At 42.1% G+C, this 13612-nt stretch overlaps 1 protein-coding gene across 1 annotated transcript in view; it reads right to left on the reverse strand.

Moving 5' to 3' along the window:
• The window catches only part of AQR (aquarius intron-binding spliceosomal factor), a 232907-nt gene that overhangs the window by 163692 nt on the left and 55603 nt on the right, over positions 1 to 13612 (reverse strand). The window contains exons 14-15 of the mRNA XM_075844724.1: positions 12628 to 12730; positions 9169 to 9289 (exon numbers count right to left, since the gene is read on the reverse strand). Coding sequence (XP_075700839.1) covers positions 9169 to 9289; positions 12628 to 12730 — 224 coding nt within the window. The remainder of the gene's footprint in view (positions 1 to 9168; positions 9290 to 12627; positions 12731 to 13612) is intronic.

Here is a 13612-nt window from a genome sequence, read left to right on the forward strand (position 1 = left end):
ATTACTTTATATACAAAATGAAGTAATATAGAACAAAACATTGTTTTTACATTAAAGGGGTTGCTCAATAACAGACATATGACAGACCTGGACCTCATTACTATTACTCCAATGACAGTCTCATTGACAGGACATAAATTGAAGACCCATTTAAACCACACATCTGCCAAAAACTTTACATAAATAGAGCATTTAATGAAGCATCAACTTTGAGAAAACAAAACAAAAATCCCCATCAACTGTAAGTATTGCGCAGGGGCAAACTAAGTATTCAGGTGGTACCCGAGGGGCAAGAGCATGAGTAGAGCCCATTGTCCAAGTTGCTTACCCCTAAAGTGCAGCTGTCCCGTTACCTCTGTCCTCCCTACTAGACACAAGAAATTGACAGTCTAGTGAGGGAAAACTATATAACCGGAAACTCATCAAAAGGAATCCCTTTGTCTGCCGACAATTAAAGAGGGTTGTCCAGGATTTGAAAAACAGCTACTTTCTTCCAAAAAACACTGCCACATCAGTCCACAGAATGTGTGTGGTATTGCAGCTCAGCCCCATTCGTTTCAATAAGGCTGAGCTACAATATTAGACAACTCACGGGCAGATGTGGTGCTGTTTTCTCAAGGAAGCAGCTACACTTGTCTAATCCTGGACCACATGTTTAACCCCTTGAGGACCAAGCTCATTTCTGCCTTCAGGACCAGCCCCAGTTTTTCAAATCTGACATGCATCACTTTATGTGGCAATAACTCCGGAATGCTTTTACAAATGCAAGCAACAACTTCTCACATTTTCAAGAAAATTTCAAAAGGCTATATTTTCAGGGACCAATTCAGTTCTAAAGTGGCTTTGAGGGGCCCATTTATTTGAAAGCCCATAAAACACCCCATTTTAAAAACTGCACTGTTTTACCAGAGAAACGCAACTCAATATTTATTGTGCAGATTCTGCAGTTTTTATAAATATCCCACATGTGGCCCTAGTATGGTAATGGACTGAAGCACCGGCCTGAGAAGCAAAAGGTGCACCTAGGGGATTTTGGGCACCATGTCAGGTTTGAAGAGGTCTTGTGGTGCCTAAACAGTGGAAACCCCCCAAAAGAGACCTCATTTTGGAAACTACACCCAACAAGGAATTTATCTAGATGCGTAGTGAGCATTTTGACCCCACAGGTGTATCATAGATTTTATTAGAATTGTGCTGTGAAAATGAAAAGTATTTTTTTTTCCAATAAAATACTTCTAACTTTTTCATTTCCACAAGGGCTAAAAGGAGAAAAAGCACCCCTACATTTGTAAAACAATTTCTCCTGATTACGGCAATACCCCATATGTGGTCAAACTGCTGTTTAGACCCACGGCAGGGCTCATAAGGTTTTCGGTGGCATGTTATGTTTGCAACGCACTGCAGGGACCAAAACAGTGGAAAACCCCCTGTGACCCCATTTTGTAAACTACACCCCTCAAGGTATTTTTCTAGGGGTATAGTTAGCATTTTCACCCCGCAGATTTTTTGCTAAATTTATTGGAATTAGTCTGTGAAGATAAAAATCTACTTTTTTTCTGTAAAAACATAGAATTTTCTCATTTTTCCAAGGAATAAAGGAGAAAAAGAACCCCAACATTTGTAAGCAATTTCTCCTGATTACGGCAATACCCCATATGTGGTAATAAACTGCTGTTTGGGCACAAGGCAGGGCTCAGAGGGGAAGGAGCCCCATTTGGCTTTTGGAGCACAGATTTTGCTGGAATGGTTTTCAAGCGCCATGTTGCATTTGAAGAGCCCCTGAGGTATTCGTACAGTGGAAACCCCCAAGAAGTGACCCCATTTTGGAAACGACACCCCTTGAGGAATTTATTTAGGATTCCACAGGTGTTTCATAGAAGTCAAACACTGGGCTGTGAAAACGACAAATTGCATTTTTTCCAATAAAACGTAGATTTAGCTTAAAACGTTTCATTTATACAAGGGCTAATAGGAGAAAGAGCACTGCTCAATTTGTTGTGCAATTTCTCTTGATTACAGTAATACCCCATATGTGGTTGTAAACTGCTATATGGGCACACGACAAGGGTCAGAAAGGAAGGAGCACCATTTGGTTTTTGATCAGAGATTCTGCTGGAATATTTTTCAGGCGCCATATTGTGATTTCAGAGCCCCTGAAGTACCAATACAGCAGAAACCCCCAAGACAAGACCCCATTTAGGAAACTACACTCCTCAAGGTATTCATCTAGGGGTATAGTGAGAAATATGACTTTTCAGATTAGGAATTAAAACAAAATTGGTAGAAGTTTTTTTTAAATTTATTTTACAGACTGGAGTTTTATGAAACATTTTAGGGATGTATCAAGCACCAATGAAAAAAAAAAAAAGCTCACAATTAATTAAGCTTTTTTTCCCTATACGTGACCTTTTTTTATTTATTGTACAAGCACAGAGTGGGGCCCAGAAGTGAAGGTGTACCTTGAGGCTCTTCAAGGCTTAGTTTTTGCTTGGGTGATTTTGGGCCATCACGGTGGTATTCATCTAGGGGTATAATGATTTTTTTTTTTTGTTTTATTTCTGTTTTATAGATCCAATTGGTGCACAAGTGATAAATTTTAAATGAAGGTGATATAAAATGTAAGATGAAATTTATATGGACATCCTGAAAATGGCATGAAAAAAATTAGTAATCCATTGAAGAATGATAAATTCTTAACCGGTTAAGGACTAGGCTGTTTTACAGCTAAATGACCAGCGCAAATTTCACAATTTTGCTATGCGCTTCTTTAGAGGACTATAACTCTGTAGGTGAATAAAGTTCATCTTTGAATTTTACACTCTTTTTAAAGGACAGATAGGGCTTTGTTTTAGTGGCATTTGTCAGTATATATCATTTTTATTTTTTTCTCTAAAGTGGGCAAAATTGGAAAAAAATGCAAGAATTTAGCAAATGCGTCAGTTTAGGCTAGCATTTTTCACACACGGTATAGTCCACGGACAAAATTCATCTCCTTTCACATTCTTCCACTTCTCCCGTGCATGGGGATACCAAATATGTGTGCCTTATTCGCTGTGCGGGCATGTGCCAGGGCTTGGCATAAAAGGCTTTTTGGCCTTTTCGGTCCAGGAATTTTGCATTTGATTTTATAGCCGTATACTGTTTTCTGGGGGGCCTAATGCTGCTGAAACATTAGAAACACCCCATAAATGACTTCATTCACACAAGTAGACCCCACAAGGTTTCCTTCAAGGGGTTTATCATATTTTTAGACAGTCCAGTTTTCTTCTGAAAGTTTCTTGAATAAGATGGAACAAAATAAAATCAGCACTTTTTTAGCAAATGCGTCAGTTTAGGCTAGTATTTTTCACACACGGTATAGACCACGGCCAAAATTCATCTCCTTTCACGTTCTTCCACTTCTCCCGTGCATGGGGATACCAAATATGTGTGCCTTATTCACTGTGCGGGCATGTGCCAGGGCTTGGCATAAAAGGAGGCTTTTTGGCCTTTTCGGTCCAGGAATTTTGCATTTGATTTTAGAGCCGCATACTGTTTTCTGGGGGGGCCTAATGCTGCTGAAACATTAGAAACACCCCATAAATGACTTCATTCACACAAGTAGACCCCACAAGGTTTTCTTCAAGGGGTTTATCATATTTTTAGACAGTCCAGTTTTCTTCTGAAAGTTTCTTGAATAAGATGGAACAAAATAAAATCAGCACTTTTTTAGCAAATGCGTCAGTTTAGGCTAGTATTTTTCACACACGGTATAGACCACGGCCAAAATTAATCTCCGTTCACATTCTGCCACTTCTCCCGTGCACGGGGATACCAAATATGTGGCCTTATTTATCACATAGAGATGTAGGAGGGCGGAGGATAGAAGAAGATTATTTCACATATCGCTTTTTTTCAAAGCTGGTTTTACAAAACTCAACAGAGTTTCTATAACACTTCCAAAATATCTGCTCTTGAAGCAGAAATCCCAAAATATTCATCTAGGGGTATAATGGGAATTTACTTTTTGGGGTTTTCTAAAATAAGAAATTGCAGGTTAATGCAAATGGACTCTCCAGCAGATGAACTTTAGAAAACATCAAACATGACATCCACCCCGCACCCATTCCCTCCCTCACCCTTGGAGTAAAATCATGGGAAAAATAAAAACGTAATGTAGGGCAAATATATTTTCAACAAATTAACTAAAATCTAATAATTCAGAACAGTGTGGTATTTTTTAAAACATGGCTCAATGCACAGGCCTGGTTGTGAGGGACATGAGGGACAGAAATATTGGGAATCTTTGCGGTGCCCGTCTTTTCTGCAGACGCGGCACTTTTTCTGGGGGTTGCTTCTGGTTGCTGTTGGGGGAATCCGACTGATGAAGTGTCTTTCAGTCAGTCGCGTGACATCCTCAGACTAGGGGCATTCTCGGGTGTCCTGAACATCAAAAATGAGGCCTTCAATAATTTTTTCCTGGAAATCCAGGTATGTGTCTCTGCCTCTGTTTTTTTTATACAGCACAAATGAATTGTGGATTGCCACCTGTAACAAATAAATGGCCACCTTTTTGTACCAGGTTTTAGTTTTGCGTTTTACTAAATAGGGCTGTAAAACCTGGTCGCTTAAATCCACCCCCCCCCCATGTATTTGTTATATTCGGACACGCTCACTGGTTTGTGCTTGTCCGATGTTGCCCCTCTTTCCCTCACTGCCACTGTTCCTGCGGTATGAATCGTGCTTAGCACATACACGTCTTTGCGATCCCTGAACTTGACCGCCAGCAATTCTTCAGATGCATAAGCACAGGAGTCCCCCTTTACCATGCGCTTCCCCACTAATTGCTGTGGAAAACCAATTCTGTTTTTGCGCATGGTACCACATGCCCCAGTCCTTGCAGCATGCAAATGCCTAAACAGGGGCACACTCGAATAAAAATTATCACAGTACAGGTGGTACCCCTTGTGAAGTAGAGGCTGCATTATCTCCCACACGGTCTTACTGCTGGTGGAAAGATCAGGGGGGCATCCAGGAACATTTATTGTGCAGTCCCGCCCTTCATAAATCCTAAAGGCGGTGGTATATCCTGACCCGCTTTCACACAATTTGTAGAGCTTAACGCCATATCTTGCCCTTTTGGAAGGTAGATATTGGCGAAAGCTAAGTCTGCCATGAAAGTTGAGGAGGGATTCGTCCACACTTACATTCTGCTCAGGGGTGTAGAGTTGCAGAAATAAATTATTCAGGGAATTTATTAGCGGTCTTATTTTGAACAACCGATCCCGGTTTGCATCGGTACTTGGGGGGGCCTGTGCGTTGTCATTGAAGTGGAGGAACCTCATTATTGTCTCATAACGAGACCTGGGCATTACTGCAGAATATACTGGGGTGGCTTGGGCGGGTCTTGTTGACCAGTAAGACCTAATGGAGGGCTTTTTGACAATACCCATATTTAGGGTGAGCCCCCAAAAATTTTTTAATTCCTGCAAATTGGTGGGCGTCCAATCTCTGGCATGGGTGGATGAAGGTTTCTGCCTTATATATTGCGTGGCATATAAATTTGTTTCGTGGACAATCTGATTTAGGATGTCGTCCGTTATAAATAAATGGAAGTAATCCATTTGGACAAAATTTGTATTGTCCACGGTTATGCCAGGAGTGGCCGTAAATCCGTGGATTCTAGGCCCAAAAGATGGGGCAGGTGCCCATACAAGAGCCTGGACTGGAGGGACCAGGCTGTCCCGTGCTACAGCGCTACTTGGCCCTGCGCTTTCATGTTCTGCAGTTTCGACTGCATCAGGGACAACGTCCCCTGAAGATGAACCTGAAGTGACGCTGTCATCGTCACTACCTAAAACAGGTTCCATCTCGGACGCCATCTCTGATGCGGTCTCCGACTCAGACCACAGCATGGCGTATGCCTCCTCGGCGCTAAACAACTTCCTCGCCATAACGTAACTAACACTAACTAAACAAATTATTTTTTTTTTTTTTTATAAAACACACAAACTAACTGCTATATATATCTACACTACCGCTAACAAAAAAATAAACCGCTATTGCTATATATATATATTATATATGTGGATATATATATAATTATATACTCCCTACCTGCCTATTCTAATAGAATAAAAGAAAGAAAGGTAGATATATAGAAAAAAAGATAGATGGATAGATAGATTGTATAGATAGATAGAAATCTATCTATACAGAGAATGTTTTAGAGTGTAACTGTATTTTTTTGTAACTGTAACTGTATTCTTCTGGCAGCAATTCTCCCGAGTCTCTTCTTCTCCTCAAACTGAAACAATGTTTGAGGAGAAGAAAAGAGGCAGGAGATTTACTGCCAGAAAAGTCAAAATAAAACAAATGTGGTCGCTGTGATAGGTTTTCACAGCGACCACATGTTCAGGGACCATCAGATTGGTCCCTGATACTCTGCCCAGTGCCCAGAGCTGTTGGTAACAGCGTGGGCACAGGGCTGTGTGCACGCGATCGCGTGCACACTGTTTTATAAGCAGGAATGCATGTGATCGCTGTGATTGGTTGTCACAGCGACCACATGTTCAGGGACCATCAGATTGGTCCCTTATACTCTGCCCAGTGCCCAGAGCTGTTGGTAACAGCGAGGGCACAGGGCTGTGTGCACGCGATCGCGTGCACACTGTTTTCTATGCAGAAATGCATGTGATCGCTGTGATTGGTTGTCACAGCGATCACATGTTCAGGGGCCAAAAGATTGACCCCTGACATTCTGCCCAGTGCCCATGGCTGTTAGCAACAGCCAGGGCATAGAGCTGTGTGCACGCGATCCCGCGTGCACAGTCTCTGAAGTGCGGCCGTATATATACTATACGCCGGACTTTAGAGACCCTGACCGCTGGCCGTATATTTACGGCCAGCGGTCGGGAACCTGTTAAACACTCTTTCATGCAAAGCCCTGGTTTGGAGGGGCAAGTGCTGCATTGATATATCGTATCCTTTCGGATACCCCTCTTCAAGCACATGCAACATCGTTTTTGTGGATGGCTCTTTTTTTTCCGTTGGGGGTACTTCACTTGGGAAGTGCTGGCCAGGGACAATTCTACTTGCCTCACTTCCTGAAGCCCTGCTTCTCGCTCCTTCCTCTTGGTTTTTAAAAATAAATTTTTTAATACGTTTTTCAAGGTACTCGAGGTACCTAGAACAATTGCCAGCACTTCGGTACAAAATAAAAGAATCGAGTAGGGCCATTTCAATTAAATATACTGACAGTTTTTTGTACCATACTTTTGTCTTTCGCACGGCACAGTATGGCTTCATTAACTGATCTTCCAAATCCACCCCTCCCCATATTTTTGTTGTAGGCTTGTATACATACAGGCTTTGAAATTGTGTTTGTGGTGAGGTCATGGATTGTGGAGAGCATGAGGACCTCTTTATTCGTCCCTGAATTTTACCAGGAGCACATTTTCATCGTATCGTGCCCTGGTTTCGCCAACTGCCAGTTATTCAGCAAGGAAAGGCTTTGGAAGTTTTTTTTAGATTCCTGCGAGCAGTGCCACAGGCCAGTGTTTTCCTTTCAACATGGCACTTAAAAACCGGAACGCTAGTGTAGAAATTGTCGAGGTATATGTGGTACCCCTTATCCATCAGAGGATGCAGCAGGTCCCACACTATTTTACCGCTTGTGCCAAGAACTGGGGGGTACTCTGGGGGACTAACCTGTGTGTCTTTCCCCTCGTACACACGAAAGGAGTGTGTGTATCAGACTGACTCTCGGACAATTTATATATTTTTATGCCATATCTGGCTCTCTTGTTTGGCAAATATTGATGGAATTGAAGCCTCCTCTTGAAATGGACTAATGATTCGTCAATGGCTATGTTTATTCCAGGAACATAAACTTGTGCAAAAAACAAATTAAAATATGTAATGAGGGGCCTAATTTTGAACAAAAATTTGGATGATCCAGGGGTGGGCACTGCTCATTGTCAGCAAAATGTAATAACGTTAAAAAGGGCCTCAAAACGTTTTCGAGGCATCACAGCACGATCTGTTGACCGATATGATTTTATGGTTGTTTTTTTTTTATATAAGGCCCATGTTGAGTAAGAGCCCCCAGAAGGCTGCAATTTCATTTGGATTGGTTGGATGACAGGCTTGGGTTTTGGCATAATGGGATGTCGGACTTTTGGCATATAAATTTGTTTGCGCAACCATGAGTTTAACTAAAGTATCTGAAAAAAACATTTAAAAAAAAATCTATTTCTTGAAAGTCAGTTGGATTTATTTTTATGCCAGGGGCAGTGGTAAACTCAGGTGTGTAGGAGGTAGGCGGCAGCCAAATGGGGTCACTTGTGCTGGGCTCATTCGGATCACTAGCCCTGCTTCGTTTCCGAGGGCGTTCTTCGTCATCAGTGGAGGAGGATTAGGCTGGATTCACACAAGCATGTTCGGTCCGTAACGGACGGAACGTATTTCGGCCGCAAGTCCCGGACCGAACACACTGCAGGGAGCCGGGCTCCTAGCATCATAGTTATGTACAACGCTAGGAGTCCCTGCCTCTCCGTGGAACTACTGTCCCGTACTGAAAACGGGACGCAGACAGGCAGGCTTGCCATAGAAACCATCCGCACCCTGCGATTGCATCGCGGGATGCCGGTGAGTTGAGCCCCCTACCTCTAAAACCACTAAGATACAGCACTCGCTTTTGAGCACCGCATCTGAGGGGTTAAACATGCTAGTGGTCTCCGATCTATGCCCTGAAGCCTGAGGCTGTTAGCAACAGTCCGGACTTCAGGAGCACCCGGTCTGATGCAGGAAAGCTTCTGAACCGCTGACGGGAAAAGGTGGCGCTTCAGAAGAACTACCCTGAACGTCCGACGTAAAAAGACTATACGCTGGTTGTTGAGGGATTTAAAAAAAAAAAAAACAGTAAAAAAACGCAAACAATATTGGGACTGGAACCAACAACTGTTGCCTGGACAGTCAGCTACTGTGTGTAAAGCATGTATCTCGTAACTGAAGGGTTAAAGTGTTAAGTATTGGAAGCGCTAAAAGTCACATCCGTGTAAGCCATTCCAGGCAGCACGGGTAAAACAAGATTACATTTCAAAGCTTGAATTATACTGGTGGTTTTCACGATATTAGAGCTTATTTGGGCAATCAAAACGAGGCTTGAATATTAGTTTACAGTCTCACCTTCCCCAGAATAGTACTCTGTGGGCACAATGTTCTCATCCCATATGATCTTCTCTGTGGGATACAAGGGCATCTGGTTCAGCTGCTGGATTTGAGAGATACGCCGCTCATGACGGGATACCTACAAAGTGGGTAGACAAAGTAGGTTCATGTGGCAGCAATGACAATAATATTATTTTTGAAAGGGGTTTAAAGACATATGAATTTCAGTCACATGGCAAATACATTCCTTGGAAGTGGTTTCTCTCTTTAGTGCTCTTGCACACGACAGAGATCAGGCCGTGAAAAATGGTCAGAGTGTCGCCTGGATTTCCCGGCCTGGCCACTGTACAGGTTAACGAGACTCCTAGCATTATAGACATTTAATGATGCTAGGAGTCTCTGCCGCCCCGCGGAACTGCTGTTCTGTACTGTATCATTTTGTTCAGTTCAGTTCACTCCGTTGGGAGGCAGGGTCTCGAAGCATCATAAAAGGTATATGATGCCAGTAGTCCTGTTGCCCTGTATAGTGGCCGGGCTGGATAATCCAGCCGACACTCGGACAGCTTTTCACGGCCCGAACACGGTCGTGTGCAAGAGGTGTTATCACTGTTTTGTGGAAAACAATCTTAGTTTTGATCTGTTATTTATTTCAAATTTCTTAGACGCGTGCATGGACAACGCTCTATTGCAGTCATACACAAATGCTAATGTTTATAGCGTTCCAGCAATCCGAATCCAGCTAACATTAGGCTGTTTAAAACATTAGGGGGAGCTCCGGTGCATTTCAGAGTATGTATAAAAAGAGAGTTAAGAAACAGAAGATTTTTCACTTAGCGTGTATTTGACACGTTTACACTACGTATTTTTTTTAGCATCAAGTGAAAATGCCCTTAGAGGGGTAAAGGATGTGTAACAGGAATTAGGGTTGTCACGATACCAGAATTTGGACTTCGATACCAATACTTCGTGCGATACTAGATACCAAAAACGAGACTTTGCCACTATGAAATAATTTCACAAAAATAAAAAAAAGTCCTATTTTCTGATATTAGGCACATGGTGTTATCAATTTTTACCCTCCATGTGCATCACATTAATAGTAATTAACCCCACCACATACCTCAGTCATAATGGGCAACATTGGGTTAATGTGTGAGGTACATGATGGGGTTAATGACAATGTGTGTGCATATGGAGGAACTAAATTGATAACACCATGTGCCTCACACTAATAAGTGACCCCCATCACTTCCCTCACATAATGGCAACGTTGGGGTTAACCCCTTAGAGAAATGGCCAATTTTGGGCTTTGGGACAGAACTATTTTTTTATTTTTTTTCCTCTTTGCAACCTGCACTCATAACTTTTAAATTTTTTGCTCGATGTAGCTGTATGATACTGTTTTTTGTGGGAGGAGTTGTACTTTAGGTTTTTTGGTACATTTACATTATCGTTTCACTTATAGACTTTTTTTTGGGGCAAAAATGAAAAAAAAACTTTTTAATTTTTCTTTTTTACAGCATACCCCGATCATCATAAATGGCGCTATAAATTAGTTGTACAGGTTGTTACGGTCGCGACTAAACCAAATATGTGTATATTATTTTATGTATTAGGTCTTATATTTTAATAATGTTTTTTTATTGAAAAAACGTGCCTGGTTTGTTTATTTACAAATTTATTTCATTTTATATATTTTTTTAAATTAATTTAACATTTTTATTTTTTAACTATAATGTACTGATTCATAACTATATCTAATTTAATTAGCCTGTTTCCTAACAGGAAATATGGTCAGAGAGCCCTGGGGTCCTTCGATCGACCCTGGGCCCTCTGTTTATATATGGTATTGTCCCTCGATCGCGTCACAGGAAGTCCCTTTGATGCGATCAAAGGGGAGTCCCCCTTCTCCTTTTCCCTTTGAATGCCGCGGTCAGCTTTGACAGTCACATTCGAGGGAATAATGGTGGAGATCAGGTTTCTCTGATCTCCGCCGTTAGAGTGGGGCTGCGGCTATTACAGCCATGGCACTAATGGGGTGGGGTTGCACTAATGAGCGGCGCGGCATGCACTGAAGACATAAGATGGAGGTGTTTTACAGTGCACGCTCTAAGTTTTCAGTCTCCAGGGCCGACGCTCATTAGTACATCGCTGGCTGCATCACAACATGCCAGTCACTGCATTCATGTGTTACAATACCTGTGTAAACAGGGCAGGTAATCAGTTGACAAACGAGCAAACGCACATTGATGCAGGCTATAAAATCATCGTTGTCAGCAGTGCTGCAGACAATGCAAACGGATGGGGACGAGCCATCGGAGTAACGACCGCTGGTCCCCATCCATAGCTGTGTGACAGGAGCAAACGAGTGCCGATCAATGATGTCTCGTTGATCGGCGCTCACTGCACCGGCCGAATATCGGCAGGAGGTGTAAAAGACTCTTGAGTCCATTGTGTAAATGTATGATTTGTACACAATGTGGCGATGTTCTCTTTCACTTTTATCGGTAAACTTGGAAAAACAGAGTTCTTGCTTGCATGTAAATGAAGGTCAGACTGACATCTAGTGGCTAATTTAAGAACTGCAATTATGAGGCGTTTGCATTAAATTTTTACATGGATAGTGGTGTTAAAAAACCTAAAAAATTGACCTTAAAGAAAATCTATTCCTGCAATCCAAGTGGCTGATTATGGATAACACACAACACCAGCAGAAATAATTGTCATAACCTGCCTATTTCTCTAAATACTGGTTCATGTGAGGATGGGTCATGACAGGGATAAAGCTCCTTTACACGGATCGATAACCGCTCGTTTGCTCCTGTCACATGGAGCTAAGGATGGGGACGAGCGATCGTTACTTCAATCGCTCGTCCCCATACAAGATCATCATGTTGGCAGCACGTCTCAGGGAGATGCGCTGCCGACAACGATATTTCACTTTTTTTAAAACGATACGACCAGCAGAAGATCGAGCGTTTGCTCGTTCATCTGCTGACTCTGCTGACTGTTCCCCCTTTTACACAGGGCAATTATCGAAAACGATAATTATTCTATGAACGCTCGTCTGCCCGATAATCGTCCAGTGTTAAACCCCCATTATGCATCGGAGTAAGCAAAAATGTTGCTTTTATCTACTCAAGACAATCTAAACTCCGTAACAAGTATTTATTTCTTGCAATGTCAAAAAAGATGTAGTAATAAATATGTATAACTTTCTATACGTTCTACCTAAACAGCAGTGTTAAATACAATGCATCAAAATCAAATACATATCTTTGCGAATACAAAAATTTATATCCAGTGCAAAATGCTACCCAATGGGGTTAAGGGGGTTATCCCAACACAAGTGTTTGATCGCTGAGGGTCCCACCGCTAGATGGGTGATAAGTTGTTGTGGCCGGTAAACCTCTTTAAAGTGTTAAACATTTTAAGGTAAGTGTTAAATGTTATGTAAAGTAGCATTTAGGAACCTACCAGCAACTCCAACAGAAGCTGTCTGTCATATTTAGTCTCCTCTCCTTCAGACAATGCAGGCAATAAACAGAGGTAGGAGGCCACTTGGTGGAGTGTGCTGGGGCTGGAAAAAATAAACATAATATAAACTCAGAACAATCCACTAAGCAGAAAGGCGGTGAAACTAAAACCGTGCTCATATAAATCAGCACAGATTTGTAAGTAAAAGAAACTGGTTAAGGGTAACGCATGTACATCACTGTGGAACAGTTGTCCTATATATACAGTGAAGAACAAGAGGACAAACGCAAAATACGCAGCCGAACTTTCACTTCCATGACAGATACGTGAACACGGCGCCATGTAATACATAAGGCAGGAGCGGGTTTGAGTTCTGCAACACCAGCTGGTTTGGGGTTCTCTGGCCAAAAGAAGTTTGGAAACCACTACTAGAGTATATAAACCTGTGTTCCGCTAAACACAAAAATTAAACTTCTCCGATGCCCAGCAAGCTCCATCCAGCATGCATGGCAAACTTCATGAGCATTACAGTGCGTCTCAAAACAATTAGAAAAGCTCTGGGTATGAAAGTGCAGCTATAATATGCAGTAGATCATAAGGCACTACAGATTATGTGTCAGAAGACAAGAGCAGTGTAAAACCCACATGTTAGTGGGATTTAGGGCTGGGCAATTATGACCTAAAATAGAAATAACCATTATTTGAACATGTAACCTCGATCACGATTATTGAACGATTATTTAGACCACACCCATTTTGAATGCCACGTCCCCCCCCCATTTGCATGTTACGCCATTGAATTAACATTTATCTCCTGCGCCTGCTGTATATTACTGTATATAATACACCCACTGTTACTGCCCCACACAGTATATTGCCCCGATAATGCTCCCCACACATTATAAAGCCCCTATAACTGCCTCCACACAGTAAAACGCCCGTATGGTTGACCCAACACCGTATAATGCACGTATAGTTGCCTTAC

Source organism: Rhinoderma darwinii, chromosome 12 (assembly GCF_050947455.1).
Source record: "Rhinoderma darwinii isolate aRhiDar2 chromosome 12, aRhiDar2.hap1, whole genome shotgun sequence".
Taxonomy (NCBI): Eukaryota; Metazoa; Chordata; class Amphibia; order Anura; family Rhinodermatidae; genus Rhinoderma; species Rhinoderma darwinii.